This window comes from Desmodus rotundus, chromosome X, assembly GCF_022682495.2.
Source record: "Desmodus rotundus isolate HL8 chromosome X, HLdesRot8A.1, whole genome shotgun sequence".
NCBI classification, from domain to species: domain Eukaryota; kingdom Metazoa; phylum Chordata; class Mammalia; order Chiroptera; family Phyllostomidae; genus Desmodus; species Desmodus rotundus.
This window is the reverse complement of record NC_071400.1, coordinates 19,537,785-19,557,391: the sequence shown is the minus strand read 5'-3', so window position 1 is coordinate 19,557,391 and position 19,607 is coordinate 19,537,785. Positions and strand designations below refer to the sequence as shown.

Here is a 19,607-nt window from a genome sequence, read left to right as displayed (position 1 = left end):
GATTTACAAGCTAGCAGTCTAGAAGAAGTAGCAATACACAAAATAATTCAAGAAATCAACCTCAGTAATACAGATGTCTATTTTATTAAAAAAGTTACAAACAGGTGGACTGCAGGGTCATCTTACAAAATGACAAGAATGAAATCTATTGGAAAAATTTTACTTTTACAAATTTTTATAGGTCATTGTTCAATGTTTGTACTTGTTATTTGAGATTTTTACCTCTCATTGATAAAGTTACAGTACATTAGATCCATGGTAAGAGGCTACATGATTTTATTTGCAGAGCCCTACTGCAGTGATTTGAACAACTCCTAAACAGATGTCATAGTAAAGACAACACATATATTGCATTTAATATTAATTTATTTTCCTAATAAGCAACCTGACATGCAATCTATTGAGGAAGCTAAAATAACTTTTGGTCCCTTTTCTTAAAATGTGCTGGAAAAACCACCTTTAAATCACTTTCTCCTGACTCTTATGATCCTAAGTTAATTCAAGTTAAATTTGCTGCTGAGGTTAATGAGAGAGAGAGATAGGGAGGGAGGGACAAAGGGAGAGAGACAGAGGGAGGGGGGATGAGAATAAAAACTACTCATAGGAAAGAAACACTGTATTAAAAAAATCCATCTGCAGAAAATTGAAATAATCATGAATTATTTGATTCCTTTAGAATTTCACAAAGCTAATTAAAATGAACTGCAATCACTTAAACTATTTTGAGCTGAGTGTTTGGTTTTAAGTTTGGTATTAAAGTGCAAACTTAGGCATTCATTTTAAGCAGTTAATAAATAAGAAACAACGTTTCAATTGCCTCCATCCTTACACATAAAATCGAAAATTTAAGATGAAGCGTTCACTTTGAGGGAATTTGATCAGGAATCAAATGCAACACGATTTAAAAAAAGGAAATCAAAGTTTAATCAATTTCTATGGAATAATTAATGGTCATCCTGACCAATAAATCACATGAATGTAGATAACAGTTTATTTGAACATCACACACAATATAAATTTAAAATTGCCACACCCTTCCATAAACCATCACTGCATATATTAGAGCATACCTTGACAAAGTTATTGAGCTATTATTATAGATCAAAAGTATAGTTTTGGTTTTTGTTTGTTTTATTTAGAAGCATGTTCAAATGACTAAAGCTGGGCTCCTAAAATTGAGAACTTTGGTGCAGTAGGTGAGCTGCAGTTACCAACTTCTGCAAATTAAATGCACACAATTAAATCAAATAAAAACCCAACAAGAAAATACTGCCGAACTTACAAAATTTTAAAATCATTGCTAGAAAAAGCGCTTGTCATGATGTGAAAAACGAACCAAAAGATTACTGTTTATAAGTTTCTTTTCTGTTTCTATTCGTGTGTTACTGATAAAATGTTCAAGTATTCAGACAAAATGTGCTATTAGGTAAACAACATGGAAGGCAATGGCTATTAGAAGCACATTTGAAAAAAAAAAAAAAAGCCCAGAGACTTCGCGCTATCATCCCTCCTATTACACAGATATTTTTTGTCTCTACTACGAACATGCTTCTTTAAAATAACTAAAAAGCAATTGTGATAGTGCAAGAAAACGTTAACAAATATTGCTTTAAACTATTATTTGGAAAGACAAATATTAAGAACTAGAAAGTGTATATGACTTTACTTGAATTCAATTTTACATGTGCAGAAGTCCATTAGATGTCAATTACAAGCCTGACAGGCAAAGCTGAGCTATCTCTGTTTAGGTATACAATTAATTTACCATGGATACAATATCCCTTTTCAAAGGCATTGCTAAGTAGGTCATAACTAAATTTAGAACTTAACAGAAAGGAAAATGTTACTGCTGTAATTTGATGCTGTAAATGAGATTAACACGTGTGAAAACCTAATGGAATCAAATACTAAAATCTTCAGCTAAATGCTCTACAGCAGAAGTCCATAACCTCCGGGCAGCAGATAGGTACCAGGCTTGTTAGGAACCCGGCCAGACAGCAGGAGGTGAGCTTGGATGTAATGAGCTTGAATCATCCTGAAACCATCCGCCCACCCCACTGCGTGGAAAAATTGTCTTCCACAAAATCGGTCCTCGGTGCCCCAAAAGTTGGGGACCTCTGCTCTACAGCCAATTTCAAATATCAGTTGTAACTTGCATAATATGTTAACTACTAAAACACATCACAAACTGCACTTGAAGGGATATTTCATCCATATAGGTATAATGTGATCTTTAGTTTCTTTTTACAACACTGCCACACGTAAACAAAGTATTAACCAACCATTTAAAGGAGAAAGATTTTACAAATAGAATGAAGCACTGGTGCGAGGTAATATACAGAAGTAACCATTTGTTTAAGGCTCAATTTTTTTCTCCATTATAACTTTCTTTTAAAAGGCATTGAGTAGGTAATACTGAGTTTGAGTATTTAATAAATACAAGTTGAGAAACTGATTAAAGAAATCAATTAAAATATTAAAAATTAATTCTTGCATATTAGCCATCAATAAGAACTTAGAAAGCTATAAAAGGACTGATTGATAAAGAATAGATTTTAAACATATGGTAAACGTGCTAAGCATTCTTATTTAAGGTCAATGGATCTTGAAGGCCAAAGACCTTATGCACTTAATTAGATGTATGGCAACATGCTGTAATAGAGACAGGTTTACCAAGGCTCAGTTCTGCAACCCAGGTTGTAAAGTTCTCCAAAGCAGCATCTGTGCAAATTTCCTCTGAGTTTTATCTGCAATTAATATAAAAATGTCATAAAATTATAGAAACATAGCTTACCAATTAAAATGAGAACACTGACAACAGATCTACATACACATGGAAGTGGTACCAGAATAACTATGTTAAGGTGGAATTTTTCTGTGTTCACCATAAGTTTAACTTAAAAAGGAATTTTCTGTGGTCCAAAAAAAGTCATTAAAAATAAAAACACTCTAATGACGCATTGGACATAATATACTGCGTGTAAGTAACAACTCTGATTTATTTTTAAATAGTACTATACTTTATGCTTGTATTATACAACATAAAATGTTTTCTTACTGGTTTAAAAGATCTTACAGCATAAAATTGGCAAATGTTACTTCAACTCTGAATTTGATATGCTTATATAGTAATGGAAAAAGGCATTGAATTAAATGCATATTAATTATGAGCTAACTTGGCAGTATGCAAAATTTTCCAAAAATTTAAGTGGATTTTTTTGACTTTAAAATACAAAAATGTAATACCATCAGATTTTAGCTTTGAGTACCTACTAGATGCCCTGGCTTGGGGTAGATGCTAAATGACAGTAGTTCATACTTCCCACTCTGGTCTGCCCTTTTGGGGACATTCACCCAACCGTAGGGACTTCTATGGTGGGATATCTCAGTTCTGCACTTACAACTGTTAGACTTCTGCCCTTCTAATTAATACCGGGGAAGGTGGGGGGGGGGGATCTATCATTCAGACATAATGTCTTTTAACTGTGCTGGGTCACTAAATAGCTTCTAAGAGAGTGACATTACATTTGTATTCAGTGTAAAAAAATAAAAATTGTTAAATAAAACCAGAAACAATGAGTATAATAGTAATTATGAAAGAATGCCAAGTGAAACCAATTTAAGGGCTCTACCAATGTTTATACAATGCATAATTTTAATTTCATTTGACAGCTACACTTGTATTTGTATTCAAAGAGCCCGAGAGAACTTTTTATTAGAAGCTATATCATAAAAATTAACTTTTAAAAAATGGCTCTCTGCTCATTATAATTGCAATTCTATCACGTAAACACATTAGGAAAAACAGACAGAAGTTTGCCTCTTTAGAAATTATTCTTAAAAACATTTTTTTCCAATTAAAATTTAAACTTTTTTGCATTAAAGGACATTGTTAATTAGGATACTGGTTATTTAAGTTGGGGCAAGTTCAGTTTCTTCATTACTAAAATAGGGATAATAATTTTTCCCCAGATATTTGGTAAGTATCATAAGGTAATATGTGAAAGCACTTCTATGTCAAATATAAGGTGGTTTTTCATTTCTCAAGTATGTTATAAATTTCTGGAAGACTAGGATTATGTCTTTTGTATCTAAAGACCATTTTATTTTTTTACCTTCATATGGATTTTCATATTTATTTGAATACAACAGTATTTCATTATATTTGCAATTCTCTGGGAAGACTTTTCAGAAATCCACACTAGACTTTCCTCAATTAATTTGAATTAATAAGTTTTCTATAAATTTTAATCCATATTTTTCAAATTAAAAATTATAAAGACTTGGGATTTTAAAATACGATTATGCCTCTGAATAGTGAAAACTTGTAGTATGTGATGATTTAATAGTTCAGGCACTTTCTAAAATAAAGTTGAGGAAGTAGTGATTATTTATTTGTAGCCAAAATAAGCACAACTTATTAACCATGATCTACATTAAATAAAAGGTAATGCATGCATTATTTCCTATCCTCTAAAAACCTGGTTAACATTTGGTTCATCAATATTCCACAGGATGACAATACTCCAGTGAAATCAAGAGACACAGATAAATTCCAGGTTATACTCAACAATCTTAATAGGAGACATACCATTAAACAACAAAGTATTAATACCAGCCACTTTCAAGAGAGTAATAAATTATATTCTCTGGAGTAATAAATCCTGAGGCAAAAGCTTACATTAAGCAAAAAGGATGGTCTCAGATGAGAATTTCACAAAATGTGAAATGTAAATGTTATTGCTTCTTCCTGTGACAGCAAAATTTTCAGTGTACTAACAACTCTCATTCATTAAAAAAAAAAAAAACATTCTAAAGCTTTACAGGCAGCTGGTCAAACTCATACTTTTTAATTCCCAGGATATCACAGACACATTGAAAAAGTGTAACTTGCTTTTTGTAAGATAGAACACAAGAGATCCTTGTCCTCACTCTCAAGTTTCCAGCAAGACACCCAACAAATCTTAACTCTGGAAGCCTCTGCTCAAACTCTTGCATAACTGTTTTCACTTTTTTCCTAATTGGATTTTGTTATGGAAGAGTACAAAAAAACCCTCAAACAATAGTCCAAATTTTTTGTTCAGGAAATTATGAAAGAGGGTCTCCCCAGCGGGGGAAATTGGTACACAAGAGTACCAAACACAGAAGTGAAAGAACAAAGATCATTGTTTACATCAGCATGAAGAAAAAAAGGGAGATTCTTGATTCAAGACTAGCACACCATTTCACATGGCAGCAGAATGCCTGGGATGAAAGGCTTAACAGTTTTTAAATGTCTTTTTAGCTTAGCTGCATTTACCATTTCTAAATGTTATGGCATTTGTTAGCATTCTTTTCAGCAAATATAAATGTGCAATGATAATTGATTTTAAATTTTTCCCAGTTTTAGACATGATATTCTGGGGATTTAACCAAAACAATATTTTAAACTAAAGTTCCCTTCCCATTTTTTACTTGGCATTTTTGTATCCAAGATAAATACTAGTTATATCGGCAAAATACTAGGCTGGAATTCTGTTGATAGAAGTTATGTTTTTGTTAAGTATCTTGTTTGTTTCTCTATCCCAATTTGCATAATAATCATAAAGCTTGGGGGGATGGAGTCGGGGGACTAGGCCATTAAAAATGCTCACCTGTCACCATTAAAACAGAGAGCAAAAGCTGAACCCATGGAATAGAATCCTTGAATGAAAGTGGAACAATGCTTTAAGGAGAACATGTACCCCAAAAGTTTATGGTGAACCCAGAGTAGGAGGGAGGGAGAAGCAATTTTTCTTATGGTGTGACCTAAAATCTCTTTAAGTTTAAATTAACATAAGTTCAATTCTGAGATCTCAAATAGAATGACCATGTCCAGTGATAATAAGCAGCAACAGTGTGAACCCAATGATCTGATCCTAGGTGCTTACTTTAAATTAGACCTAGTAGGATACTGCTCCCCTCAACTCTAAATTGCTTTTACTATATCCAATATTCCTAAGACTATAGCTAATCAAATGAATTTGGGATTATGCTTTTGATAGAGTAAGTTTTTCTTAATGATATTATGTTCTGGATTTTAGAATTTCACTGAGAAGTAATCCCATGAGGGGATCTTTCTGTAGTAGGCTAGAATACTTCCTCAGTGGCAATTCTCCAACTCCATGATACAATTTTTGTTAATTCTACTGATGGTTCATTCTAAGCCAGAGAGGTGATAGAGTAAAACTGAATGGTTTACATGCATTTCATTCTGCAATAAAAGCCTAATCTTGGGGTTAAAGGAAGCAATTAAAAGGGAACAGATATACAAAAAGTCACCAGACATATCTACACCCATAGTAGGTCTAACTAGGCACCTATACACTCTGAACAGTCACAAACCATGAACCTTGTGGAGGTTAGTAAAGGTCTGAAAGAATTAGTGGGGCAGAAAGGACGAGGCAACTGTTTTCTCTCCTCTCACCCCAGGGCCATTGCATGTCTTTACGGTACACACTACCTCTAAAGCATGCTTCCCCCTCCATTCAGGGCCACCATGCCACAGGCTCCACTTGAACTGGATGACAAATGAGCATTTAAAATTAGCTACTTTCCCTACTCAAAGTCATATGCGAAATAGGGCTGGGGGGAAAATATATCTAAACTGTAACTTCTGCAATAGAATTCTACCCCAGTGTTGTAACTGATATGATTAGCAGCATTTAACTTGGATGTTGGAAGATGCCAGCATTTTAAAGTACACAATGTGATCTAATGTTCATGATTTTTCTCCTCACATCTGCTAACTCCCCAGCACATCATATCTAATTAAAAGATGGAAAATATTAGAAACAATTGATTCCACACATTTACTTAAAAAATTAAAAAAAACTAATCAATTCCACTGTGCTTAGAAATAGTAAAGCCAGCTAGGCTAAAACGACATTAATAAATGGTTTGGCCTTTCAGGAGCCTTCTGGGCATTCTGCTGCCACGTGAAATGAAGTGCTAGTCTTGAATCAAGAACCTCCTTTTTTCTTCAGGATAACAAATATAATGAACTGAGGCTGACATAAATATTGATTTTTGTTCTTTCAGCTTGATCCCTGGTTTTGGTACTCTTATGCAGCATTTACTCTCATTGGGAGAACCATTCCATAATATATGGAGGAAAATAGGGTTAAATTTTGCAGATCTTCAAACCATAGTGAAGAACACATTTTTTTGTTCCTGTTTTCCTTGTTTTATAACTTTTGTCAATATTGGACAGGGATATAGGCATCTTTGAAAAGTAGGTAAACTTTAAAAATTTTATTTTCCAGAAGGGTATTTACCAAACTGTCACATCTAAGTTATAACTTTACTTCATTTCCCACCTTCCTTCCAGTGAACCAACAAAATATTTTAGGATATTATTTTACTCCTTTTTGGCATTCCCTCTGTTTGGAATCACCTCTATTCCGCCCCCATCCACCACTCATACATATCCTACCTGACCCAAATGCTACTATTCCCCAATTCCTCTAATTCAGTGCTTCCTAGCCAGGAGAAATTTTGTCCTCTAGGAGATATTTGGCAATGTCTGGAGAAATTCATGTTTGTCACAACTTAGGGATGGAGGGAATGCTACTGGCACCTAGTAGAGGGATTCTACTAAACATCCTACACCCCACCCCCAACAAAAAGCCCAGAATACTGAGAAGCCAGCTTTGAATGGATGTGGTCTCTGCTCTTCCTGAACCTCCACAACACTGTAACTTACTTCTTTTATAGTATTATGAGATTAACAAACACCCATCATTCTCAACAACAGTATATATACCAAAATAGCCATCTGTCAATTATTCATACCATCACTGAGGTGCTATGATGTAGTAAAAGCAAACTACAGGACTGTAACTCTGACCTGAGTTTCTATTATACTACTGCTGCACAGAAAGAAAAAAAAAAAAAGTCCTTCAATGCACCTGATTGCAGGCCACTCAGGTCAGTAAGGAAACCAGCCATGAAAGCAGTACATAAAGAATCTGGCCTGGAATCCAAACTCACACTAAGATTACTTCCAATGAGAGGTTGAACGGTGAGGAAACAATCCTGGGAGCCACGCAGATAAGCAGGTGTTGGAAAAGAGACTGGTGACCCCAAATGAAAGGTGGTAAAAAATAAATAAGGAATTATCAGAAGCAATTCTTAGCACATTAATAAATTTTCTCTTTCAATTAAGAGCAATCAACTTATAAAAATCACAGTCTTTCTGACTTACTAGTGTCTTATTATTTCTAACTTGGACAAAGTAGTCTTCTAAATATTAAGGACAAGCATTTCTCAAATCAACTTGACTTGTCAAAGTTTGATCTTCCATCTAGATCTGAGACTGAGAAACTTCAGAACTTCATGATTCAAGCTACGGGATTCAGAACCCATCACCTATGTTTTTAAATAGTGGGCAAGCAAAACCACAAGCTTTCTGGATCTCAAGTTACAGATTTCCATAGGCATCAGTTCAATCTTATTTGATAGAAAAAAAGAAGAGGGGAGGGGAGGGGAGAGGAAGAAAACTGCATATCATGTGCTTTGTTCTAAAAGGTCTTGGTCAGTCTTGGTCAGGGAATTCTCATAAATATTTTCAGAAATTCAGCTAATTAGATATTTTATTTCAAGGGTCGCACTTTCAATAGTGTATTCTGCTTAAAAAATGAAAACCAAACAAAAGACTACACAGGCAATTTGACCAATTATTATAAAAAATAAGCAATTATTGGTATTAATATTTTCTGATTTTTAGTACATAACAAAAATATAAATAGAATTGGCTTGAGATATTTAAAAATACTTAATCATTCTTGTATGTAACCAAAAGGGCTAAAAGTAATTTAGTCACAAAAGTTACAAAATAAAGTAAACTCAGAAATAATCCAGAAAAAGAAAGATTTAAAAATAGTTTTAGAAATTGCCCATTTGCTGATTTGACTGAGACAATCGGCCCTCTACATGTATGAGGTCAATTTTATTCTCTTTACTTCATATAGCTGTCTACAATAATGATGGAAAAAATTGGGAATGTTTGTGGGAGCTGGTTAATTTTTCATAAAAACGATAAAAAACGTGTAAACTTGTCATTTGCCCAATTAATTGTCAGAGAAATAGAGCTTTGAACAAGCACTGTGCAGAGCTTGTTCAAACTTGAAGCTGGCTTACAATTTAAGAAGAGATTATGGAAGCAATAACATGAGACTTGATCACCTACACATACCTGTTCATACCTCAAAAGACTCTACTGTAAGTGTGACACTATCATCAAAACATATGCTGGAATACAGTCTGAACAACGACTTTATAAGGTAACAGATGTAGCCAGGTATAGGACAATAAATGATTTTTCCAGCATATTCTTCTACGCTGGAAAGCTGATGAGTGAAAGCATTTTGAATGAAACACTGTGGTCACCCTTCCTTTTCAAAGATGACATTACCTGACAGAAAATCTTCTCAGAAAAGATAAATTAGGAACCATTAATCTTTTGTCCAGGGAGCACATATGACCTTTGATTAGAAATCACCGATGTGATCTGAAATGCCTGTTGCCATTTGCGACACTGCCTCTAAGACTTGAGTTCATTCTTCGCTCAAAGCAATCAATTCCATTCCTGATGTTGTCCAGCGAGTTTGGCATTTGCTGTGGTTTCTCAGTCATCCAGTCTATTGGTTGTTTTATCTCACTATCTAAATGTCTAAGTGACATTATCTGCCCAATTACAATCTAGATCGAAAAGTCTTGATATGAATAAAATAATCTCATTGTAAAGGCTCAATAGGTTTTATATAGCAACTTTTTCAAAAACTCATTCACTTAAAAAACTTTTATTATTTGATTGAATGAAAAGTTCGAAGGTTTTGTCATTATTTTTATTAACTTTATTATTTACTAAAATGAATAAAAATGTTTCCTGGGCTTGGGACTGCTCCTTCTAACACATCAAGCATGATTTTGCCAGATTCTCATTTGGACCATATATTCATAATAAAGTCAAGGTACATTGTAGCACTATAATTTGTTATTATCAGAGATCACTTAAGTCTCTCAAGTGCCAGGTACAGATGAACTTGATTAATTAATCATTCTGTTAAATCAAACATTTTGGTCATTATTAAATTGATTACTTCAACTATAGCACCTTTCTAGCCCACGATAGAAAAGTGTAGAAAACAAAACTAGTCATCTTCTCAAATTATTACTGGATGCCCTCTTGTGCATTCTGAAAGCTAAATCACCAAAACACTGAAAAGGTGTATTATCCTTTAACTCACCCCTCCCCAAAGGAATGTTATCAATCAAGCAGAGAGAGAACAGTGACTCACTTTAAAAAATAAACCTTGTGGTGGAAATACGGCAATTTCTTACCTTTGTTTCCCTTAATTTTCTGCATTGAATGTTGGCTGTTTTGTGCAAAGGGAAATGTTATTTTAAAAATACAGAAATTTAAGGTAGTGCAATGTGTATTAATATTAACCAGCTTTGTTATACTTGATCAAAAACAAAACACTCTCTGGCTCATAAGATTCCATCAATGACTAACCTGCTCGGTATGGCCATGATTGAGGTTATCTTTTTTACTGGACAACACAAGTTGTACAACACTGATCTTGCTTCTCGGGCAGGGATGAATAGTTCATTTGCCTGACGATCTCAGCAAAAAGTTCATCCACCATTGATTTACTTTTTGCCGATGTCTCCATGAAAGGACAGCCCCATTCTTGAGCCAGTGCTCTGCCTTCTGAAGACATAACCTCTCTTTCTGGTTCCAGATCCACTTTATTTCCTACTAGGATTAGAGGGACTTTTTCATATCTCTTCACTCTGACAATCTGATCTCTCATTGGCTTGATATCCTATTCAAACAATCACAAAGAAAAAGAACAAATTATGTTGTTTTCATAACCATAACAGAAAATATGACAGTCTCACAAGAACTCGTCCCTTAGTATAGAAAGGTGAGTTTAAAAAAAAACCCATAGCACATATGAGAAGGCAACCAACTGATGTTTCTCTCCCCCCCCTCCATTCTCCTCTCTCTCTCTTCTTCCCATTTAAAAGCAATGAAAAACGCCCTCAGGTGAGGATTATAAATAAATAAATAAGTAAATAAATAAATAAATCAAATAAAACCACATACCCAAACAAAGAAAATGTCATTTTCTCCAGTGAAGTAGAAACTAGATAATTTCCACAAACCCTACCTGCTGGGTTTGTCAAGAATATAACATGCAGGTTGCACACTAACCTTCTGATTCATTTAATCACTTCTTTCCCACAGTCTATACTGAAAGTTCCCTAATATGATGAATCCATTCACACATAAGGGTGTTTGGCCAGCTCCTTAAACCTGCCAGCTTGTCATCACTCCTCCTAACACCTGATATCCTAGCACAGGATTGAAGCATCTATGCATTTCTAGCCATTTAGCAAGAGCACTTGAGAGAAAAAGTTTAAGGTAGAAACAAAAACACTGTGTCATGCCAGAAAACCAAATTAAAAAAAAGACATACACTTATATTTTTCATTTTAAATAAAATAGTATCCCATTAAAATCAAACGCCTTAAAATATACTTAAATACAATAAAAACTATTGTAACAACGAGCACCTCCAGGATACACAGGCAGGCAGAAGTCTGACCGAGAAAAAGTCATACTTTGCGTACATTTGGGTTTACAACTTGAAATTTCTACCAAGTGTATTACTTTTTTGTAATTACAATTAATTATAAAAGATAACAGCCTTAGCAATTCTCTAGTATCATTATTTTGGGGGGGGGCATATTGATTAAAGACAGTATTATAGATTTATACTAACATTACAATTTTTTTGATTTTTCATAAAAGGTTAACTTAAATATAAACGTGTTTATTTAAATAGTTACAGTAAACAACATATTCACATGTTGGATGTAGGAAAATGAAGGGACCCAAAATTTACAAAAACACAGATATTTCATATTTGCAACAATGTTTTTTTATTTGATCATGTATCAATTCAGTCTTCTAGGCTAAGCTTCATTTCCTTGTGTCTTCATAAAAACCCAAGTTCAGCTGAGAATCCAAATTTATGGCACTTGGCTTTAAAAGAGTTTAAGTCTGTGTTGAAATAATGGCAGATTTTTTACTCCCTATTTATGGCAATCACAGAAGTAGACATAATTGAAATCTTACGAAAAACCCTTCAAAAGACTTCCAGGCTCTAGAGTCAGCTAATAGAATAACAAATCTGCAAAGGGTATTTAAAAATTTTTTTTATTGCTGTTCAATTACAGTTTCCCCATTTTCCCCCATTACTCTCCCCTGCCCTGCCCATCCCCCCATCCCTCAGAAAGAAAATGCCTGCCAAATAGCACCTTCAGTGCTTTTGGGAGGAAAACGTGTTCATGATACTACTGCTTTGGAATTTAAACCTACATACAATGAACTTGAGTTTGGTCAATATAACTTTGGATCATTTACCCAGAACTTATTATCTTTAAAAGAAGAGAAATCCTGAAGTGCTATATCCCATTAGTGAAAAAGTTAGCTACAATACTTTAATTTAAAATTCTAAGAAAACTGGAATTAGCACATTGGCTTGCCTAAAGCACTTAATGTCTCCTAAGTAAGAAACATTAAGTGAATATCTTTAAATGCAGAAAAATATCCATTTTCTAAATCAATGGAGGTCAATATAATGGGTCAATATGAGGTTATTTTCAGGGAATAAATAGCAACATTTATTGCATCTCTTAAAATAATGTTAAACCCAGTGGAGGACAGGACAGATTTTCCGAGGAAACTGGATCATCTCCAGTTTGGCCACCCAGCCAAGGTTAGAAATCTGCAGTTGCTCAGTGTTCCCGGATCCATGTATTTTGTATAAATATAGTCAGTGTTATCAGAAACAATTTGGATAACTGTAGAAAGGGAGGGTCATTCTACATTTTTGTTGGTTATTAATTACAAGCACTGATCTTTTCAATTAGTTACATTTCCTTCACATGCCCAACTAAGTAAAATGGCTAGAAGGCAGGTCTTGAGTTCACCTTACAGCACTAAAGGTTTATGAAGCTGGTTGAGAAACTTGGGCGAGCACAGAGAAGGGGGTGGGAGAAACAGCCACAGGGGAGGTGTATGTGCAACAGATATTCGGCTCCAAATAGTTTTCCTTCCAAAGTGCTCTATGTACCCAAGATTATCTGTTAATGTTGATTTGTTGAGTATATTAATCAATGCTTGTTGAAATGAACAAGCAACTTCAGGAGGTTATATTCCAAGCTACATATACACGTACTGATCTATTCCTTTTCCACTTTTCTTTGACTTAGAAATAACTTTCAAATATTTGTTGACGGTTGTTAATTTACTACTCTCTGTAGAAACAACCCAACACTTTTTCATGCCAGGGGTAACCTCAAAAATGCGCCATGTCTAACTTTGAAAAGAAAAACATAGTCATTAACGCACGGTTCAAGCAAACCAGAAGTAAAAGTAGAATTACCACACCCCCTTTTAACAAATTACAAGACTTGGTTTGGTTACCTGAAAAGACTGCTGATTAACGAGACTATAAACCAGGATGAAACCTTGGCCGTTTTTGATGTAGAGATCTCTCATGGAGGCAAACTGCTCAGTTCCTGCGGTGTCCAGAATTTCTAGCACCGACGGGGAAGAGTCCACTTCGATCTCTTTGCGGTAGAAATCTTCAATGGTGGGGTCATATTTCTCAATGAAAGTCCCAGTGACAAACTGCACAGTCAGGGCAGATTTGCCAACCCCTCCGCTCCCTAACACCACTACCTTGTATTCCCTCATGAATCTCACCTTCAGCAACTCCTACACGAGGGAAGAAAAATAAAGCCCCGCTAGCTGCAGCGCGGCTCGGGGAGGCGGAAGGTGGGCGGAAATCTTCGACCGGGGAGGAGAGCAGCGAAGCAGAGGGCCCGACGGAGGAAGAAGAGGAAGTTAAAGGAGGGGGAGGGGAGAGAGTGAAGAGTCGGGGTGGGTGGGGATGGGATGGTAATCACCCCTCCTATAGGAACTGAAGCCTAGGCAGGGGGCGTGGGGAGGAGGGCGCGCCTGGAAAAGCCCAGCAAGTGCGGGGAGGTGAAACGCGCCCCTCTGAGGCAAGAGCGGGAGGCCGCAGATCTAGGGGCCCCTGCGGGCAGGCTTGCAACGGAGAAGCACGCAGCCAGGGGCTGCCCCAACTCCTTCTCCGCCCGTCACACAAAGGGGCCCTGGGACCCCGCTTCCTGCTGTTGCCGCTGAGCTGGCCCAGGCCTCTGGGCTCCGCGCCCGTCACAGCCGCCGGGCGGGTCTCTGGGCCGCGGCTCCCGCGGGCGTCGTCCGGCCTGTGAGGAGAGAAGGGCGCACATTACCCCCCTGACCCCCGCCCGCCCCAAACCAGCAGCTCCGGCTGCCGCCTCCCCCAGCTTCCCCCGCCCCCGAGACTCCGCTGTCTCTGCCAACGCCGCCGCCGCCGCTGCTTACCCCGCTGTCCTCACCCGCCGGGCCGTCCCGGAGCCTCTGTCAAGCCAAAGCCATGGTCACCGGCCGGCTTCTAGCTCTCACCGCCGCCCCAGCGCTGCTATTCGCAGAGGGGAGACAGCCGGGTGTCGTCCGGGCGGCGGCGGCCGCGAAGACTCCAGGAGAACCCACCTCTTTTTTTTTCCTCACCCACCCCCCACCCCCCACCCCCAGAACACACCCGGAAGGGTTTCCCTGACACACTGGCTGAGGTGCCCCAGTTCCCCGAGCCTGTCCTGGATCACTTCCGGTGGGGAAAGTCCCACCTCTTCGGAACGAGGCGGGTGGCTCTGGGGCCGCTCCCTGCTGAGCGAGACGGCTGGGGACAGTTTCTGTTCCGTGCTATGGTCTTGGCAAAGGGCTTCTCCAAGAACCTGCACCATCCTTCCTTTCCCCGCCGGCCCGAAGCCGCTGCTGCTTCTGCTGCTGCTTCTGACAGTCCCACCCCTTTGAACCCCATCCGCGTCTCAGTCGCCCTCAGCCCCGCCTGAGGACTCGATCAACTCGGTGGCCTGTGCAGGAGAGCCAGTAATAATCTAACGACCGGGAGAACGCCGTCCATCCCTGGACTAGAAGTGGCAGGGAAAATAAAACAACCAAGAAAGCTGATTCTCTTTGCTGGTACTCCTTCCACTTGATTATTTTTTTTCTTAGAAATGCGTGCAAACTACCCCTAGAGTTCACTACTGCTCTGATTTCGTTTGTGGTGTGTTTTACTTAGCAGTCCCTGACAAATAATGAAATACACAGTACTTTTATCATCTGGCAAATCTACCTCGACTCTACCAGCAAATGTCAAAGTCAGTCCTTCTCTTTCTTGTCACCAGGCTCGGAAAACAAAAGGATTATAAATAAACTTTGCAGGTACTCTCACTCAGCTTTGCCTCTGTTTGATCCCAACAGCTGCACAGCAGGAAAGGTAACCAATATTCAGGGAAGAGTTGATTGGAAATTGTTTATTCCTGTAGACTAACTTCTTTTACTTTTTCATTATCTGCATGCACAGCAGTTTGCATGGCTGGCTTTTCCTCGTTAAAGTTTGCTTTAATAGCTATTCTTCATAGTCATTGCAATTCAAAAGGGAAAGACTCTGGTGTTAAACACTAAGTTTCTATTTTTAGATAAAATTGGTACTTCTTACATATCTTTCTGCCAACTTTCTATTTGTAAACTTTGTGTCACATCAACAGGCCCAGAAAGCAAGGTTATATTTTAGGCATGTCACTTCCTTTTTGAGTCAAGCATGCACCCAGAAACCTGTGAGACTTGTTGGCCAGTCAATTTAAATTGCCTCCAAATTCCTTACCTGCAAGCCGTAATAGTTGGAATGTATGAAAATATTACCAATCCCAAATTGTTAGATATTAGAAAACCGCATATCACAGTAGTGTGAAGAAGTCCTACTGTGTCTCTCCCTGAGCATTCCCCCAATGTCACTTACAGTATCCCAAAGACAGTTTAGTTGAATTTCTCCTTGGCCTAGGGCGGGTGTAATCAGTCCTGCAAAGTCTCCCGCTCTGGCTGCCCCTGGCCTTAGCCTAGCCTGATGTATGACGCACTGCCCTCTGCTGGAAGAAGTTTGGTCTATGAGTTATGAGTTTCCCCATAGGTCACTGTTCCTTCCACACGTGCTGTTGCCTGATTTGGAGCTCTGCTGCCCATCCCCTTGTTTAACTGTTTTCCAGACTGGTGGAATCCACAGTGCTGCACCAGCCCTGCTTGTAACTTAGTCTAGAAATTCCTCTTCTGATCCAGCAATCAGTGTTGAGCAGTCATGGCAAGTTTCTTCACTGCTATTAAACTGCGGAAACAGAGAGCTCTTCTTTCTCAGGTCGTCCCACCTGTTGGCAACTCTAACAGCTCTGAATGTGTTGGCCAAAGTGTTTTGGAGAGAGTTCTTTGTTTCTCCACAAAGTAAAACATACTCTTCCCCTCAGTACAGAATCTATTGGGTCACTCTCAGCAATTACAGGGTTGATAAATGTCACACTCAATCTGAAGATCCTTTTAAACTTTCTTATGAAGAAGATTAATTACAGCAGCATTTAGGAAAGCAAACAATTGGAAGTAATTTTAATGTCTTCCAATAGGTGATCAAAAATAATAATGTCTGTGTGTGTGCGTACATTCACAAAATGGGATACCATGCAGCTATTAAAAATAAAAAGTAGATTTGGAAGTGCCAATGTGAAAAAATGGCCAAGATATATATTGTAAGGCTGAAAAAAAAAGCAAGATACAAAACAAATGTATACTTGTTCCCATTTATGTAAAATATGTATGAATGGGTGCAATATATAGTTATATAGCCATTAAAGTCTGAGACAGTCATTAATTATTGGTAAGGAGTATTATGAAAGGATTTTTATTTCTTCATATTATTTTAATTTTTAAAAAATAATCAGGTATTATTGAGAAAAGAGATTAAACATAATTTTATAATATTTTTAAAGGAGAAACAAAAGAAAGTTGTTCAAAAAACAATATCCTGACTGTCTAGGGGTCCATGCACAGATCTGCCGAATTTAAATGAACTCCCTACCCCCACCTCTCTTTCCTTCACCAAACATCTCTATACTAAAAAAAAGTACTTTCACATACATTATCTTAGACTCCAGTTGTTTTCCAGTTTACTTTTATTATGCAATAAAAGCATAAAGACCAATTAGAAGAGCAGTGCCTGGCAGTCGAAAGCCTAGGGCTCTGAAGGCAGACCGGCATTTAAACAACAGCTCCCCCACCTCATAACTGTGGAACCTTAAGCAAGTGATTTCACCCACCTGAGCCTCTAATCCTCACCTGTAAAATGGAGCCAATCATTTAATGTGAGAATATAAGTATTATATGTAAAATGCTTAGCACAGTGCCTGGTTCATTATGAACCTTTAATAAGTGCTAGCTATTTTGTTTTTAAAAGTGTTAATAAAGTGTTATTTTTTTTAAATCAGCTGACATGGAGAGGAAAACAAAACAAAAAGCCAAGTACTTTCAAATGACACAAAAATAGTAATATAACTCAATTACTCTTTCCAAAGGTATTTATTTTTAAAACGCTTCTTGTACAACATTTCCTTTCAGGGGAAAAATGTTATTTATATGCTAGTATATCTATCAACCCGTCTTCTATATGTACTTTTTGAAATTACTACAAAAGTAATCTCACTATACACACCATTCTGCTCCTTGCTTTTTTTCACTTACTATTCTATGTTGGTGATTTTTCTATTTTAGATCATATACATCTACTTCATGTTTTCTAATGGCTGAACCATGATTTAGTTAACCAGTTCCCTACTTAAGGGCACCGGTTTCTCTTCTAGTTCTTTATACCGAATATCTTCCATACAACATATATCTTTGCCAGCTAATACTTAAGGTGAATTTCAGTACTTCAATAATTGAAACAATTGGTACTAGCATTTCAAATTCTTCTGGTAATATTGCCAAATTGTCCTTCAGAAAGATCAAACAAATTTACATTTCTACTGACACAGCACGACTGTAACTGTTTCTTTATCATCTCAATTTAGGTATTATTAATTTCAATATTTTATAGCTATTGTTACTTGCTTTAAGTTATTTTCAAAACTAACAAATGTAGGATAGTGATTTTTTAAAGATTTTATTTATTTAGTTTTAGACAGAGGGGAAGGGAGAAAGAGGGAGAGAAACATCAATGTGTGGTTGCCTCTTGCATAACCCCCACTGGGGACCTGGCCTGCAACCCAGGCATGTGCCCTGACTGGGAATTGAACCGGCAACCCTTTGGTTTGCAGGCCCGCACTCAATCCACTGAGCTACACCAGCCAGGGCCAAATGTAGGGTAGTGTTATAAAAGAAATTTGGGCTTCAGGGGCAGATAATCCTAACATTGCCCTTTGCCAGCTAGATCTCCATTCCTTGATTTGTAAAGTTGGGCATAATAGCTATATCTAGCTTATAGGTCTCTTTTGAAGAATAAGTGAGACCATCCATTCAAAGCGCTTAGCCTTCCAACACTAACTGCTTAATAAATGTAAACTGCTTAAATAATAACTTTCCACTCCCAAGGCTCAAAGATAGGGGGAGGGTAACTTCTCTGGAGAGTATGTCCTTGAAATTCAGAAGTTTTGTTTTAACTCTGTATCATCCTCCATTTCAAAAATAAGTATTGCTCAGGCAATCATTTTTACAAACACAGCTGATTTTTACCCTAGTGTGAAAAAATCTTAGGGTATAAACTATATGCAGAATACAGAAGTTATAGGTACATAATTTTGTTTTATGCAATTGGTTTGGCACAAGTTTAAAGTGCTAAATATTTTGCTTCTGGCACCTGTTGTTCACTTCTTATCCCTCCTTTCCAGTTTATGTGTCCTTCAGATTCGAGCCCTGGAGCCATTAACTGTTCTGGGTAATTTTCCTTCACTTCCACTCTCCATAGTGGGCCCTCTCACCTCTCAGGTCCTGGGTGAGAGAAAAAAACAAGCCCTGTTCTTCCCATGTCCCAGTACTTTCTCTTTTGCTTGAAGTTGCCTTCAAGTTAGCAGAAAACTGAGACTATAGTGTCATCGGTCTGTGCCTATAGAAATCTTCAGCAGGACATCTCCTGTTCTTATTTCAGTACTTTAGGAGCCCCCGTGATAGCAGATTGTCCTGGATTCTTTCTAGGTCTTTCCAGCTCTTTCCAGCCTCCAATATTCCAATCTTCCCTTTCAAATTTCACCTGCAGCTACACCAGCTATTAGTTCTGCATGTCAGTTTCCTCAGGTACACAGAACCAATTTTTATATATTTATTTTCGTTTTCTCATTGTAAACATATGGTTTTTTGCAAAAAACTTTAAAGGTATAATCCCACCACCCAAAGAAAATCACCATTATATTTTAGTGCCTTTCATAACATTTTACTCTGAAAGTGAAAACGTTTTTAAAACTAAGAATGGGTCATATAATTTTGCAAGCTGCTTCTTTCACTTACTGAAACTTGATGCTTGTACAAAGTATTAAAAATACTCATAGTCTGAGTATGCCTTCTTCCTCATAGCTTTAGCTTTGCTACAACTCCAATGAGCATTCGATCACATTCAGCCTGAAATCTTTATCATGGCAAGATCTGCTTA

The 19,607-nt window shown here is 37.3% G+C and overlaps 1 protein-coding gene across 3 annotated transcripts; it reads right to left on the bottom strand.

Moving 5' to 3' along the window:
- Positions 1 to 61: 61 nt before the first annotated feature.
- RAP2C (RAP2C, member of RAS oncogene family) lies at positions 62 to 14,906 on the bottom strand. 3 transcript variants are annotated; one of them, XM_053917357.1, is made up of 4 exons: positions 14,773 to 14,906; positions 13,523 to 14,331; positions 10,538 to 10,850; positions 62 to 2,747 (listed from the first exon to the last, which is right to left on the bottom strand). In XM_053917357.1, exons 2-3 carry the CDS (start codon positions 13,793 to 13,795, stop codon positions 10,572 to 10,574), a joined length of 552 nt encoding a protein of 183 aa, XP_053773332.1. In that variant the 5' UTR covers positions 13,796 to 14,331; positions 14,773 to 14,906; the 3' UTR covers positions 62 to 2,747; positions 10,538 to 10,571. The 3 variants fall into 3 exon arrangements, with proteins under 3 accessions (XP_053773332.1, XP_053773329.1, XP_053773331.1); XM_053917354.1 differs by lacking the exon at positions 14,773 to 14,906 and adding an exon at positions 14,471 to 14,666; XM_053917356.1 differs by lacking the exon at positions 14,773 to 14,906 and adding an exon at positions 14,485 to 14,666.
- Positions 14,907 to 19,607: the final 4,701 nt, after the last annotated feature.